Raw genomic sequence first — 16,625 nt, 5'->3', positions numbered from 1 at the left:
TATGCTGGCTAATGGATCAGCTTCTACCCATTTGGTGTAATAGTCAACGGCAACAATTAGGTATTTGATCTGTCCAGGGCCAACGGGAAAGGGTCCCAATAGGTCGATCCCCCACTGAGAGAAGGGACGTGAGGCCATCAGTAGATTCAGCTCCGCTGTTGGGGCTTTGTGGAAATTGGCGTTTTCCTGGCACTTCCTGCACTTCTTTACGAACTCTTGTGAGTCTGACATCATTGAGGTCCAGAAGTAACCGGCCTTGACGAGCTTCCGCGCTAGAGCCTTCCCCCGATGTGGTGGCCGCAGCACCCCTCATGGACTTCCCTTAAGACATAGTCCGTTTGGTCAGGTCGTAGGCATTTCAATAGGGGTTGGTTCAGTCCTCTCTTGAATAGCTGGTCCTGTATAACGACGTACTTGGCTGCCTCCCTCTTTAGCGCTTTCGCAGTCTTGTGGTCGTCAGAAAGCTTGCTGTTTTCCAAAAAGTCCGTAATTGCGTCGATCCATGAGCGAACGACGTCTGCTCGGGTCACACATAGGGCAACTGTTGGCTCTTTTATCAATCCTTGGATCAGAGACCGGTTTTCTGTCCCCGGCTTCGTGCTGGCCAACATCGATAGGAGGTCGGCTTGGGTATTTCTTTCTCTTGGAACATGCCACACCACGACCTCATCGAATTCTTCCTTCAGACTTTTTACCCATTCCAAATATTTTTGTAGTAGGGAATCCTTGGCTTGATATGCCCCGTTGATTTGGGACGTGATGACCTGGGAGTCGCTGTTCACCTCCAGCTTGGTTGCCCCGACGTCTTTTGCTAAGAGCAGGCCAGCAATGAGGGCTTCATACTCTGCTTGATTGTTCGAGACCGGGAACTTGAACTTGATTGACTGCTCATATACCACTCCAGCGGGGCTTTCTAGGATGATCCCTGCTCCTCCGAACGTTTGGTTGGAGGCTCCGTCTACATGGAGTTTCCATCGTGTGTTCGGGATCTCGTAAGTGTCTCCCGTCACTACCACCAAGAAATCGGCCATCGCCTGGCCCTTAATTGCATGTTTGGGTTCGTACTGCAGGTCCTACTGGGATAGCTCGATTGCCCAAACTATCATCCTTCCCGCCAGGTCGGGCTTCTGCAAGACTTGGCGGATCGCTTGATCTATTCTGACGATTATCCGGTGTCCTTGGAAGTATTGCCGCAATCTTCGAGACGAGGTTAAGAGCTCATACGCCAGCTTTTCCAATTTACTATACCTCAGCTCTGCCCCTTGCAATGCTTTGCTAACAAAGTAGACCGGCTGTTGGGTTTTCCCTTCTTGCTGCACCAAGACGGCCGCCAAGGCCTCGTCTGTCACTGCCAAATATAAGAAAAGCACCTCCCCCTCCATAGGTTTGCCAAGGACTGGAGGTGCCGAGAGTATGCTCTTGAAGTGGTTGAAGGCCTCCTTACATGCTGGGGTCCACTCAAAAACTATTCCTTTTTTCATCAAGTTGAAAAATGGAAGGGCTTTGGCCGCCGACGCTCCGAGAAAATGAGATAGGGCCGTGAGTCTTCCGGCCAGCCTCTGTACGTCCTTAATGCACCCCGGGCTCGACATCCGCAAAATCGCTTCGTACTTCTCCGGGTTGGCTTCGACTCCCCTCTGGGTTATCATGAAACCCAAGAACTTTCCGGCTTCCATGGCAAAGGTGCACTTGAGAGGGTTAAGTCTGATATTGTGTCGTCGGAGGGACACGAACACAGTCTTTAGGTACCCAATTAGGTCTTCCGACTGGCCGGTCTTTACCAGGATGTCATCCACATACACCTCTACTGACTTCTCGATAAGTTTGCTGAAGACTTTTCTCATTAGCCTTTGGTAGGTTGCTCCCACATTCTTTAATCCGAACGGCATTACCCTGTAGCAATAGGTGCCACTTGGCGTTATAAACGCCGTTTTTTCTTCATCTGGTCGGTGCATCAGGATCTGGTTGTACCCAGAATATGCGTCCATGAAACTCAGAAAGCGATATCCCGCGGCCCCGTCCACTAAAGCATCAATGTTGGGGAGGGAAAATGAGTCCTTAGGGCATGCCTTGTTGAGGTCGGAGTAGTCTACACACATCCTCCACTTCCCATTAGCCTTCTTAACCAGGATCACGTTCGACAACCAGGTCGAGTAGTCTAGTTCTTGGATGAATCATGCTTCTAACAGGCTGCCATTTGCTTTGCCACCTCGTTGGCTCTCTCCTGGGACATTTTCCTTCGTCTTTGGGCTACGGGCTTGGCGTCTGCCTTCACGGCCAGGTGGTGCAACATGAATTGGGGGTCGATCCCCGGAATGTCGGCTGGTGTCCAGGCAAACAGATCGCCATTTTCTCGAATCATTTCCATCAAAGGCTCTTTCAAGTTGTAGGGGAGGTTTCTATTCACAAAGGTGAACTTATCTTCTGAGTCGCCGACTCTGAACTTCTCCAGGTCTCCTTCAGGCTTTGGCCTTGGTTTGTCGTCAATCCTAGCGTCCAGGTCAGCTAGAAAAACCCCAGATGCCTCCTTTGACTTCTTCCTTAGGGAGAGGCTGGCATTGTCGCACGCGACAGCCGTTTCTAGATCTCCCCTGATGGATCCCACCGACTCATCGTCGGCTATAAACTTCATTGTCAGCAGCTTGGTACATATTACCGCCCCGTACTCGTTGATCGTCTTCCTCCCTAAGATAAGGTTGTAAGCCGTGGAGTCCTTCATAACAACAAACTCTGCCATCAGTGACCTTTTTCCTTGGCTTCCCCCAATGTACACCGGGAGGGAGATTATTCCATCAGGCTTGATAAAATTATCCCCTAAGCCAACCACACCGTGGTGGTGAGTTCTTAAGTCGGCTTCTCGAAGACCCAGGGCGTCAAACACGTTTCGGAACATAATGTTTGAGTCAGCTCCGGTGTCAACGAGAATTCGCCTGACCAAACCGGTTCCTACTCTTGCTGTGATTACCATGGGAGGGTTCTCCGGGAGGTCGTGGAACCATTGGTCCTCCGGTCCGAACGATATCGTCGGGATTCTCCTAGGGAAATGCCCTTGGTTAGCCGACGACATAGCCAAGACCTTAACGTCTTTCTTTGTTGCCGACTTAGACCTTGCTACAACATCACTCCCGACTACGACATTCACGATGGTGAGGCCACGGTCGTCCTCTTCGGGCTCTTGCCTTGGTTTGACGGCGCGGCTTCTATCGTCACCAGATCGGTCGCGCTCTCGCCTTCTGGGTTCTCTTATGAGGTGAGAGAACTTTGCGAACTTACCTTCCCGGATCGCCTGCTCCAGAGCGTCCTTCAGGTCGAAACAATCTTGGGTTTTATGGCCGAAGCCCTTATGGTAGTCGCAGTAGAGGTTCTTGTTCCCTCCGATTCTGTCCTTGAGCTGGCGAGGCTTCGACAAGATGCCTTTGTCGGCTATCTGCTGGTACACCTCAACGATCGGGGCAGTCAGGGGCTTGTAGTTAGTGAACCTCCCTACCTGGGGGAATGGCTTGAAGGTTTTAGCTGGCCCTCCGTGTTTGGAGTGCTCCTTAGGCCTTTTCCCATTACCGGGCTGACGAGTAGGGTGATAGGTGGGTTGCCGCTTGTTAGCTGCTATGACTTAGCTGACCTCCTCGTCGTTGATATACTCTCGAGCCACAATTTGGTTTTCTTGCATTGTCCACACGGGTTTGGTGGTGAGGTGTTTCCTGAAGTCTTCATTCAATAGCCCGTTTGTCAGACACAGGCTGGCCACCGAGTCGGTCAGGCCGTCAATCTCTAGGCATTCGTCATTGAACTTGTCCAGATACTTCCTAGTCGGTTCCCTGCTTCTTTGCGTCACCCCCAGCAAGTTGATCGGGTGCTTTGCTTCGGCAATGCACGTGGTGGTCCCAACAGAAAATCCATTCAGGCCAGATCCCCACAGACGGCGCCAATGTTCGTGACTTCGGGTCCCGAACGGGTCGGAGATGCTTTGAGTGTGTGATGGTGGGAACCAGCTTGGATCTGGGTCATTGGTGCGTGGATGGACCTCCCGGATAGGTTCTGGCGCGTGAGGACTGGGGTTTCACAACTTCCCGAGCTGGTGATTGGATGAGGGGGAGCCACCGACAAAAAGGACTCCGACGCTCAAGACAGGTGGCAGTAAAAGTGAGGAAATCGTGACGTACCTTGTGGGAGGGGTAGGGCCCTCCTCTTATATACTCTGCGTCTAGAGCAAGTCCCACAGTACTGACCTACTTTCTAGAAAATTTCCTCTCTCAGCTGTCATATAACTGGCTGGGAGAGAGGAGGTGTCCGGGTATTCCTCGCAGTTCAGGCATCGCGCGTTCGTCTGGTCGGCCGCTCGGGCGGGGCACCATGCCAGCTGGGCCGGGGCATCATGTCAGCTGAACCGGGTTAAAACAATTCTTATTAATGTTTTTAATAGTGTGAGATTTTATCCAATAATATAAAATTATTCATTTTTTTTACTGATTAAATATTAGTCAAATTTTAATAAAAATACTGGCTTCAAACTTTTTCAATATAGAAGACCTCTAGTCCTTGCACATTTTGTTTTCCTTGACGACCTATAAATGAAATGAGTTGTAATTTTTTTTTTCGGTATTCGAAATGAGTGGTATTCGTGTGAACTACCATAGGATAAACTGAAACAAATCCTTCACAAGCTTTACAACCCTATTTCGATGTCATTTTTTTTTCTTCTCAATTGGTCCTAAACGGTGGTTAAACCAGACTATTAAAAGGTTCCATCCATTGGCTACTTAATGATTGTTTGGTGAAATTCATAAAAATAACACATGATCAAATAACTTCATAAATTATAAGTCAAAAGTTAGTCTATTAATTGAATTTGGTTTAAACAAATTAAACAAACAGAATTATCTGTATATTTTTACCCCTTCTGCTGCACAGTACAATAATTGCGCAACACGTTGCAGCTTTAATTATTTGTTAAACAACCAAGTGGATTCTTTTATTTTTTTTCAATGGAATACGGATTCATAATACTTGTCGCATAGAAATATAAAAACGTTGGTCGGCGAAACCCTAGTTAAACTATATTTATCCAACCACTACTACTTATGAAGTTAGTAAATTAGTCAAATTACTTTGAAAGATAGTCCTTTTAATTATTCTAAAATTTTGACGACAAGTGATAGAGCGTGTTTGGATTGCAAAAAAAATAGAAAAAAATTTCAGAAATTAGTAGTTTTATTAAAATTTAATTCACATTTAATTATTAAAAAAATATATAATTTTATACTATTAAATATAATTTTATATTATTAAAAATATTAATAATAATTAATTAATAATTATAAATTACAAAATATACTAATTTTCTAGCACTATTGAAAGAAATAAAATTGAAATGGTTTGAATTAAATTCTGAATAATATGTTTCAACAGAAGCATAAAGAAATAAATTAATTGTTTCCAATTTCACTATATTTCATTTTTTAAAAATATTTTATATTAAAAATATCTTTATTTTTAAGTGGAGATTTATGTATAAATATCATCGAATAATTTTTAATTATTAATTTTAATTCACATGATATCAACTTCATATAAAAATAATTACATACACATTTCTATCTTTATTTTTATGTATTTATATGAAATTGTTTGATTTTAAATCTCTATAAAATTTAAACGATGACATCCGGAATTGGAATAAGGACATGTATTAAAGTGACATTATCTCGCTATATGGTTTAATTTTATCTTCTAAATAATGTCCACTCCATGTGGTATTGCATCCTAACTGTTGATGTGTGTGCATGCGTCTGTGAAATTCACATCAAATTGATAAATTAGGACAAGTTTTTTTTTTCTTTTAAAGTTTTTAAATATATCTAAAAATGGTTAAACTTGTACCATCTAATAAAATTTAAAAATATTATTCATACACTAAAATCAATTATTAATATATTTATGTATAAAATATACATATGACATGTGACAACTTTTAATATATATTTATATTAATGACTGATTTTAGTAATTAATTTTAGTACACACAACAAAGTAAAATAAAATTAAAAAAATATCTCACGAAAATAAATAACTAAGATCTGAATACTTGATATATTGCATGAAAACGTCTTTATTTAAAATAAAAAAAAACATTAATTTAACATCCTACTAAATTAAGAAGAACATTTTGATAAAGACATTTAAAATATATTTTTTTAAAGGCGTTTACATGTGTCATGATATTATTGGACATTTTTATTAAACTGGTTAATAATTTAATTTTTAATAAACCAGAATAAAATTGGTTTATTATAGTAATAATAATAAACCTAATTGTCCACACTATAACTATTAGACCTGATTTGATCCGACCGATTTACATAATCTAAATCGAATCATGTTTAAATTTTTTGATAAAAAAATAAATATATCCCTAATTTTTGTTTTAAAAAAAACTATGATCCAGTGGGTTACGTAAATTGATCAGTTCGACTTGATCTGATAACAATTGAGTTTATTGTTATTGTTATAAAAAATTCGATTTTATTCTAGTTTATTAAAAAATTAAAAAATAACCGATTCATTAATACGTCTAATAATAATACAACACATAAATGTCACATTTTACGCGTATTTATGAAAGCATCCTTCCAACCTATTAATAAGGGAAGAAAAAGATTGAAAATAAAACGGGGATGGAGTATCAATAGGTGATGATTTAGTAATAAAAAATATTGGTGTTTGCTATGGTACGATCATAAATTCATACGTACCGATATATTTAAAATATGGACAAGTAATAACAATGCATGTGGAATTTATTTTCCACATCAGCATTTAATTTTTTCTTTTTTAAATATATATTATATCACCACTTTTACTAATACACCCTTTTAATTAAATAAAAATAAAAAAATATTTTTTATTTAATTTTATAAAAAATCTTAAACATCCTTACTTTATTTGATTAAACAAAAATACCCTTTTAAATTAATCAAATTTTAGAATTTAATTAATCCTAATTTTATAGTTTCAAATAATTTAAACAACAAAATAAAAACATAAAAAAAAAAACTAAAAATCAATCGTTCTTTATCTTCTCTAATTTTCCTAATCATTCGTCCCTTCCTCTGAAGCAAAGCAAAACGTATCAAAAAAACAAAAAATCAATTGTTCTTCATCTTCTCGAATTCTCCTAATCATTCGTGCCCCCTTCTGAAGAAAAGCATTAAAAGTCCCAAACCAAAACGGCAAAACCCTAGCCCTAGATTCTTTGCCGCCGCCGTCCCCAGGTTCTCAACACTTCCGCTTCTTCCTATTCCCCCATTCCGGAATCCAGGTAGCTCGGCACGTCGTCCCCATCCTCGCTGGCTTCTTTGTCCGTGGCTTGGACCAGTTCATCTTCGGGTCACCGCTTGCCATGGTCTCTGCTCTCGCCGTCATCTCGCCGGTTGCGGCCGTGTCTCCGTCGAAGGTTAGTAGCCCTGCTCTGACAAAAAATGCATGTTTCAAAGAAATGATTGGTAAAAGGCGTTTCGGTTATGGAGATTGCGATGCTTTTCATGATGCAGGTATATATATCTTGGGCTATTCGACAGCGAAGTAGAAGCTGCAAGGTCCTAGTGATACGTGAATTATATTCTACCTGCACTGAATTTATTACCCTGAATTTTCAAGCTCACTAGGGCTCCAATCCAACACGTGTATCCCTTTTGATTTTCTGGAATTCAGGGCTTATGACAAGGCTGCTATCAAATGCAATAGAAGAGAAGCAGTGACTAACTTTGAGCCAAGTACATATGAAGGAGAGATGAAATCTCCAGCCATCAATGAAGGTATAACAATGATCTATTTTGCTCCTCTTAATGTACAAGTGACTAATGTCACTGTAAAATTGAATTTGTGTTTGTTTTCTACAGGTGGCATTCCTAATCTTGAACTTAATTTGGGCATAGCAACTCCAGGACATGGTCTGAAAGAAGATAGGGGGCAACTCCAGTTCCCCTGGGTCCCTTACAGCATGCATGCTGGAAGAACAATGGTACAGTTGAACATCAAATCTACATTTTTTAAGGTTCATTCAAAATTATGCTTTCACAAGCCTTCATTCAAATATGGCTTTCTCTTTTTGAAGGTTTGTTGTATAGTTCTATTAATTCTTCACGTCTTTGTCCTACCTAGTGATCATAACATGTCGGGCTCTTGTCGTTTGCAGGTGAAAACCAATGTTAAGAAATAGTGACACATCTTCTGAAGAGACCATATTTGATGATAACCGTTCCAGCTTATAACAAACACCAATAAATATGTGTTTGATGTGGATAACCTTATTTAATTTATGCTCTTAGCTGTAGAAAAAGGTTGTAGGGGAATGTTCCAAATTATAGATCAGTAATTTGTAAAAATGTAGGGGATCATGTGGACCTTATGCTAAGTGAATGTTGTTTTTCTTATTTTAATTGAAATTATCAGGGCTTCCTAAGCTTCAAATGCTTAAAATTTACCAATGGGAGGAAAAGAGAATGGGAACTGCTTCACAGCCAGAGAATTTATCAGAAATATCCAGAACTATTTACCACATGTGATAGGAGCAGTTCTAATATTTTAACAACATATGTGATAAGCCGAGTTTCTAGCCTTGCTAAAAAAATTTGAAAAAAAATTCTCTGTCATAACCAAATACATATACAACTGAAGGGTTTCCTCTATAATGTAGCCAACATTTTCATGAACAAATATCTGGGGTGTCAATCAGGCATCTTAGAAGGATGTGGACTCCATTTGTAGGGATAGTAAAATGCTTTCCTCGCCAGATTCTTGAATTGGTCCCCTGGTGGTGTGGTTAGGTGATCCACCATCTTCCGGTGAGATGCGGTCAAGGTCGATAAGTACGGAACTCTGTGCTGTTCTCAATGCTTCTAGTTCTGCTGAAACTTCTTTCATGGTTGGTCTTTTCTTCCCACTGAGTCTCAAGCATATCATTGCAAGATTTGCAATGGCAAGAATGTGACCTTCCCTTGCTTCCTTAAGCACTTTGGCATCCAGAATTTCAGAAAGCTGGTTCTCCTTCATCAGAAAAATGAATTCTGTTATCAGATTCTGACCCTTATCTTCTAATCATATGTGTCATTGTTATGTTAATGCATGGGTATATATATACATTACCAATGTTTCTTTTCCTTTTGTTCTCCTAATGTCTTCGGCCTAGTATTCTTTTTCTTTTTCTTTTAAACTTTAATAATAATAATAATAATAATAATAATAATAATAATAATAAATTTAAATTTTTGTCTATCGAAATAGTTCTTAATAAATAATTCAAACTAATAGAATAAGTCATAATTAAATTAAACTTTAATAATCATAAAATTTTATTTAATTATTTTTGGTAAAATAATTTTTTTAAAAACAAAATTTCAACAAATATAATAATTCAATTAATTATTTAATTTTTAAAAATCTGGGTGTTACACAACTTGACTATTACAGCTTTCCGTGAAGAGCTAATTCTTAAATGCTTAAATTTACCTCTGCTCTTCATTACATACATTAACAATCTTCCAATGAACCTCATTCTACATGACTTTCAATGTTTAGTACAAAGCATAAATGTTAGAAACATAATGTGGTTAAGAACTTGTTTGTGAGAAACTAAACTTCATATATTACACTTACAGTAGTTACATATACAAAAACAATAGCAGGAAGGTATAATATCATTTACTATAAATGAAATTGTAATTCTCTGGGAAAGCTATTTCCTAGGATTTTAGTTTCCAATTCCATGTATAATCATGCTTTGGTCAAACATAAAACTACTCTAACAACTGTATGCAACCTAGATTGTCATGACTACCATTCTTGTTTAGTTATGCAGGCTTGCTTGAGCTAGGCTTGTGTATACTCTTCAATTAAGTTCATAAGTGCCAGTTTAGTTGAAACTGCAGGCTATTATATATTTAAAAATTTTGAGGGTGTTTTGTGGAATTGGCAAATCAATAGTTATATCCATTGATAAAATGGTCTCTTGTTTTCATTCTCATATTGCACTAGTAGCATAGTTGTTTCTACTTGCCATTATTAGTTGCAAACTTGTTTGTTATAGTTTGGATCTTTCTCATTCATTTTGGTATTGCATAGGGTAAAAAAAAAAAGGGTCACGAGCCAACTTCATAACAAATCACTACTTTCTATGATTTGTTGCCAATCTTATCTCTATAATTTTAAATTATTTAATATAAATTATACTTTCTGTTTTTTTATCAGCTTGTTTTCACATTATTTCTGCATTTGTTTCTTTCTTCATATGAATTGAACAGTAAAATTGAACAAAGCTACATTAAGTATGGACATGCAGCTTAAGTGTGATTGGATTTGAAAAGAAAAAAGAAATCAAAATTATTTGTAAATCTTAAGTTCAATGAAATGATGAATCTTGCACATTGACATTGCAAATGCATGATAGAAGTTCTGGCCAACTGATTCATGGGTCACAAATCACAATGAATATACCTATTGAATTTATTATCAAATTCTAGGCTCTAAAGGCTGTAACAAGAAGTTTATTTGAATCATTAGTAGAAGAATATGATAAAGTCAAACAGCACTGATTGACTTGATTAAGAGAAGTCAGAGGCCTTTGGTTTACATCAAACTTGAAACACAATTCTGCATCTTGAGTTCCACAACACTGCATATGGCACAAGCTATCTAGAAATCTGAACATTGCATTGCTTGAGGTGTGCCATTTGAAATGGCTATGATAACTTTGATGTAGCTAATATTATGTTATGCAGCCAAAAATGTAAGATGGTTTGAATTCATCTTTTCAAGCTTTTGAAATGGCTATTTAAAGGAGAGATCATTAGAGCTTTAATTAAACAATGTTCGGCTAGTGAACAACTTAAAGAAGTGACATAGCTGAAGGTTGTTTCCTTTTATGTAATCCCACATTCTTTTTATAACCTCAGCTCTTGATAACTCACTTTCTCCGGTACCAAGGAAATTTACAAGGGCATCAGATAGTTGAAGAGGTGCAAGAAAACCTGATTTCTCCCCTTTTGACGTTTTTAATTTTTCTTTGGTTCCTCTGATTCTGTCAGAGTAGGTAAAGGATGTAGTGAACATGCTATTTTCATATAAAACTTGTATCAACAAGTATAGCAACACGAAAACCACTACCACATACCATGAGTTACCCCCAAGTTGGAGATATTAATAAGACAATTTTATGGATGATATATATGAACTTCAAATAGCATAGAGAACCCAGTTTTTTTTCACCAAATAATTATGTCATTTTCTGACCCCCTAAATTAAATGTTCATGTGACCTAATAATAGTTCAAGAACAACACTATGATATTAGGAAAACAAAGAAAAATATATATTCCCCATAATAGATGATCTCATGAAATTTTGGCAAACTAAAGTTTAGAATTAACTTAGAACAAACTGTGAATAGATTTGGCAAACAACATTGCACTTATCAGCAATTACACCAGCAAAAGAACAATTGTGAGACTGTTATCAAGTTTCACTAGGACCTTGCAGCTTCTACTTCACTGTCGAATAGCCCAAGATATATATACCTGCATCATGAAAAGCATCGCAATCTCTATAACCGAAACGCCTTTTACCAATCGTTTCTTTGAAACATGCATTTTTTGTCAAAGCAGGGCCACTAACCTTCAACGGAGACACGGCGGCAACCAGCAAGACGACGGCGAGAGCAGAGACGATGGCAAGCGGTGACCCGAAGGCGAGATGGTCCAAGCCACGGACAGAGAAGCCAACGAGGATGGGGACGACGTGCTGAGCTACCTGGGTTGCGGAAAGGGGGAAGAGGAAGAAGCTGAAGCGCTGAGAACCTGGGGACGGCCGCGGCAAAGAACCTAGGGCTAAGGTTTTGGCGTTTTGGTTTGGGACTTTCAATGCTTTGCTTTAGAAGGGGCAAGAATGATTAGGAGAATTGGAGAAGACGAAGAACGATTGATTTTTTATTTTTTTTATATGTTTTGCTTTGCTTCAGAGTGAGGGGACGAATAATTAGGGAAATTAGAGAAGATAAAGAATGATTGATTTTTAGTTTTTTTTTATGTTTTTATTTAGTTGTTTAAATTATTTGAAACTTTAAAATTAGGATTAATTGAATTCTAAAATTTGATTAATTTAAAAGGGTATTTTTGTCTAATCAAATAAAATAAGGATGTTTAAGACTTTTTATAAAATTAAACAAAAAATATTTTTTATTTTTATTTAATTAAAAGGGTATATTAGTAAAAGTGGTGATATAATATATATTTTAAAAAGAAAAACTCAAATGCTGATGTGGAAAATAAATTCCACGTGTCTTATTATTATTTGTCCATATTTTAAATGTATCAGTACGTATGAATTTATCATCGTACCGTAGCAAACACTAAAAATATTTAATAACTAAAATATATTAAACAAAAATTATTAAAATTTATTATTTTTATTTTATTTAATATATTTTGTAATAAGTAAATATTAAACAAAATAAGTTCACACCATTTAAATCAATTATTTTTTGTCTTTTTAGTATGAACTATGTTGTTTATATATTAAAATTAATCACTAAAATTAATTATTAATATAAAATATATGTTAAAATATAAATATATATTAAAAATAAATTTTTTATAAAAAATACAATAATAGCTAATTAATTAATTTTAGTGCATAACCAACATTTTTATTGAATTATTGGTAGATAAAATTAGCATTCCAAGAACCTCATTTCTAATGTGTATGTCATGAGAAATGAAGAACAGCTAACTGCGCTTTATTGTTGATTGATGAAAGAAGCAATCTTTCGTAAAACCTCACGAGCATTGTCTTCGTCTGGCTCATAAACATGGTTGCAATGTCCCAAACCCAAATTCACAACAAGCTCAACACTCCCACTCCAGCCACTCTTCTTCAGCGCCTCAACGTACTTCTCTCCAGCAACCAGCAATGGATCCTTCTCCGCCACACATACCAACACCCTCTCACATCCAAGCCTCCTTAAATCCTCCGCCGCCGGCTTCAGCCTCGGATCCTCCGGCCCCTCGTTTTCCGGACACATGTACAGCCACTGACTGTCGTCCCCTGTGCCTCCGAAGAAAGGATGGACGAGGATCGCCCCCGCAATCCTCACACCCGGCGCTAAACCTATTTTTCCCACTTGGCTAACTGCCCAATGGGTAAGGTTACCGCCGGCGCTGTTCCCAGCTACGAAAACACGATGCAAATCGGCGTGTTCGTTTAGCCAGGAATCCGGCCCTGTCGCACCCGCGTGAGACGCGACCCACTGGAGGCTGCTCCGGGCGTCGTAGTAGCATGCGGGCAGTGGCCGAACCGGAAACTTGGCGTACTCTACAGAGACAGCGAGTACGTTGGCTTCGTTGGCGATTGCGGCAACGTGGTTGTGGTATTCCGGAGTGAAGGCGGACCTGGCGCAGAAGCCGCTGCCATGGAAGAAGAGGAAGACGGGGAGTTTGGTGTTGGGGTTGGTGGTTTTTGGGAGGAAAAGGCGAGCGGAGAGGGGTGGGTTGGCGGTGATGACGGCGTCTTTGGTGCGGAGGCCGGTGGTGGGGTCGTCGAAGGGAGGAATGATTGTTGGTGGAGGACGGAGGAGCTCGACGGTGCCGTCTTTGTAGACGCGGAAGAAGTTGAACTCGTGTTTTAACTCTTTTTCTTGTGTGATAGTTGCCATTGTTGTTTGTTGCAGTGCAGAGAGAGAGAGTGTGTGTGAGAGGAAGAGGGAAAGAGAGAGAGAATGATGTAGGGTGGACCGAAGAGTTCACTTATATTAATAATCAATGGGTTCACCTAATCAACCTAAGCAATCCGCCTTCTTTATGGAGTTGGAAAGTGAAAATGTTTGGGAATGTAAGTTAAATTCGGACGAATATTTTAGGCATCATATTTGTTTAAGCATTTTGTTATTGATAAGAGGTAAAAACAAAAAAATAAAGAAAAAGTCTAGGGCCAGCAACTTTTGTGTTTTTTGGCCAACACTTAACCATCAAAATAAAAGTGAGTGATCTTTCACTTTGGCTCCTCATACTTTTCCTTAGATATAATCTCACATCATTAAAAATACTATTGATGGCCAATTGATAGTTACAAAACACCAAAATTGCTGGCTCCCTAGCATTCTTCAAAAATAAATTCTGCATCAATAAATAAATTAAAGATACCACTTCGATAAAGAGATTAAAAATATCTTTTTTTAAAGACGTTTATATGTGTCATGATATAATTAGATATCTTTATTAATTCGGTTAATAATTTATTTTTTAATAAATAAGAACAAAATCGATTTATTATAGTAACAATAATAAATTCAATTGTTCACATTATAATTATTAGATCCGATTGATTTACACAATCTAAACCGAATCATATTTAAATTTTTTGATAAAAAGATAAATATATTCCCGATTTTTGTTTAAAAGAAAGAAAATAAAAACATGATCCAGTGGGTTATGTAAATTGGTCGGTTCGATCGGATCTAATAACAATTGAGTTTATTGCTATGATTATAAAAAAATCGATTTTATTCTAGTTTATTAAAAAATTCAAAAATAACTGATTCATTAATACGTTCAATAATAATGCGACACATAAGTGTTTTTACAAAAAGACGTTTTATGCGTCTTTATTTATAGGAGCATCCTCTATAAATTAATTAAAAGTAGTTTAATTTTTATATTATTAAAAAATTGTATAAATACTTATATATACAAATAAAAAAGTACTTATACAAGAATTTTTAATAATTAAATTTAATTACATTAGTTTAATTATTAATTAGTTCAATAAAAATTACTTATGCAAATTATGTGTGAATCGCACTTTTTTTTCTTTCTATTTTTTGGTTTCTTTTAGAAGAAGGAATAAAAAAAGATTAGAGAAAGAAGAGCAGGACACAAAATGTAGAATTTCTGTATTATTTATAAAATTATATATTTTTTAAAATTTTTTTGCGTTTATTATCCGAGAAGAATACAAAAATAATTAAAAAAATATTATAGAATTTTATAGAAAAAAGAAATTTATGAAATTAAACACAATTTATAAAACTAAACACAAAATAATTATATATACAAAATAAACAAAGGAAAAGAAAGAAAAGTAAAAAATATATATAATTTCTATGTAATTTATAAATTTAATATTTTCTTTTAAAAGTTTCTATACATACTGTCAAACAGAAGAAGAAATTAAAAAAAATAAAAATTATAAAGTTCTATGAAATAATAAAAAACAAAAAAATTTAATTACAAAACACAAAATTTTTGTTTAAAACATACAGAATTTTTTTCTACTATTGTAGTTGTTACGTTATGGTATCAGAGCAGTTTGTTTCCATAGAGACTAAGAGACGAACTGACTATATTTGTGAGCATACTCTAGGTTGTGTGTACATGCTATTTAGGATGTTTACTTGACATATATAGCATGAATATTTATGAGCATAATTTTAGGAATTTGAAGTACTAACTTGAGATATTATAATTGATCACCTTAATATCAATTGTTCGGTGTGGACAAGACCCAAATGGCGTCTCGTGGACGTGAACGAGGTTATCCGGTGAACTTTATAGCCGCATTAGAGAACATGGATGCTGCTATGCAAGCTACTGCTGATAGATTGAGACAATAAGTTGGAAGGCCTAGAAATAGTATTGGTATGGTTTGGAACAAGTTGGATTGTAGAATTTGTCAAAATGAGCATTGTGCAAATTTTGGTAAAAATCAGTTTTTAACCAACATCGACGTGCCGTAACTTGTCTCTCGGACCTTCAAATTTTGTGAAACTTGTTTTAAAGAAAACTGGGTTTGAATAGTTTATAAAGTTTGAAAATCGGACGAAAATATTTTTTAACGAAAAAGTTATGCGCGTTTGAAGTTTAGGGTTAAAAACTGAAATTCTGCGGTTTTGCAGCAAATCAGAATTTCTGGTATGTGTGCCCACGCGCACAATAGTGCCTGCGCATGCCCAAAAATTTCGTAAGTTGTTTGTACGCACAGGGTTCATGTGTACGCACAAGCTGGGAATGCCGCTCGGGTGCGTGCGTATGCACAGTATGATGCGTACGCACAAGCCTTGTTTTTACACTTAAACTTTATTTTCAACTGTTTGCCTTTTCCGACAAACTTGTAAACTTCTGTAACCCCTAATTAAGGTTCGGAGACTTGTTTTTAGTCTTTGGAACGAGCGTGAACATATGGGTTAGGTTGAGTTGAGGTTTTGGATGAGATTATGGATTTGAGTTAGTGAATATTGATGAAAGCTTGTGAGTAATGAACTTACTGAACACTAAATTGATATAAGGCATGGATGATGAGATTGATGATGATTGAGTATGGCAGATTGGCTGAGATGGTAAGGTCTGGATAATATTCTGCTTGTGTACTATTGAATATCTGTTGATGGCAAGGTATGGATGTTTTCCCGCTCATGTATGAGTTTAATTTGATTTGAGATATCCGAGTTGCAAGTTTTCTTGGGTAGACGCAGTGGTTCTCTCCACTTACTCCAAGTTGAGATTTTAAGACTTTGTTGACCCTCCGTTGCAAGATGTGGCCAGACACTTAGACATTTCCGGATAATTCCTCTAAGAGATGTGAATT

General features: G+C 37.1%; 2 protein-coding genes and 1 long non-coding RNA gene across 3 annotated transcripts; all 3 read right to left on the bottom strand.

The window, feature by feature from the left end:
• Positions 1-272: 272 nt before the first annotated feature.
• LOC140178634 (uncharacterized) lies at positions 273-1,031 on the bottom strand. Its single transcript, XM_072215841.1, has one exon. It carries the CDS (start codon positions 1,029-1,031, stop codon positions 273-275), a length of 759 nt encoding a protein of 252 aa, XP_072071942.1.
• A 7,494-nt stretch (positions 1,032-8,525) lies between these two features.
• Positions 8,526-11,914, bottom strand: LOC112743517 (uncharacterized). The gene is made up of 2 exons (XR_003171997.3): positions 11,664-11,914; positions 8,526-11,566 (listed from the first exon to the last, which is right to left on the bottom strand). It is a non-coding gene; the product is annotated as an uncharacterized lncRNA (long non-coding RNA).
• Positions 11,915-12,671: 757 nt separating this feature from the next.
• On the bottom strand, positions 12,672-13,807 carry LOC112743516 (2-hydroxyisoflavanone dehydratase). The gene has a single exon (XM_025792753.3). It carries the CDS (start codon positions 13,696-13,698, stop codon positions 12,784-12,786), a length of 915 nt encoding a protein of 304 aa, XP_025648538.1. The 5' UTR covers positions 13,699-13,807; the 3' UTR covers positions 12,672-12,783.
• Positions 13,808-16,625: the final 2,818 nt, after the last annotated feature.

This window comes from Arachis hypogaea, chromosome 14 (genome assembly GCF_003086295.3).
Source record: "Arachis hypogaea cultivar Tifrunner chromosome 14, arahy.Tifrunner.gnm2.J5K5, whole genome shotgun sequence".
NCBI classification, from domain to species: Eukaryota; Viridiplantae; Streptophyta; class Magnoliopsida; order Fabales; family Fabaceae; genus Arachis; species Arachis hypogaea.
Note: the sequence above shows the minus strand (reverse complement) of the source record. Positions and strands in the feature narration are given on the sequence as shown.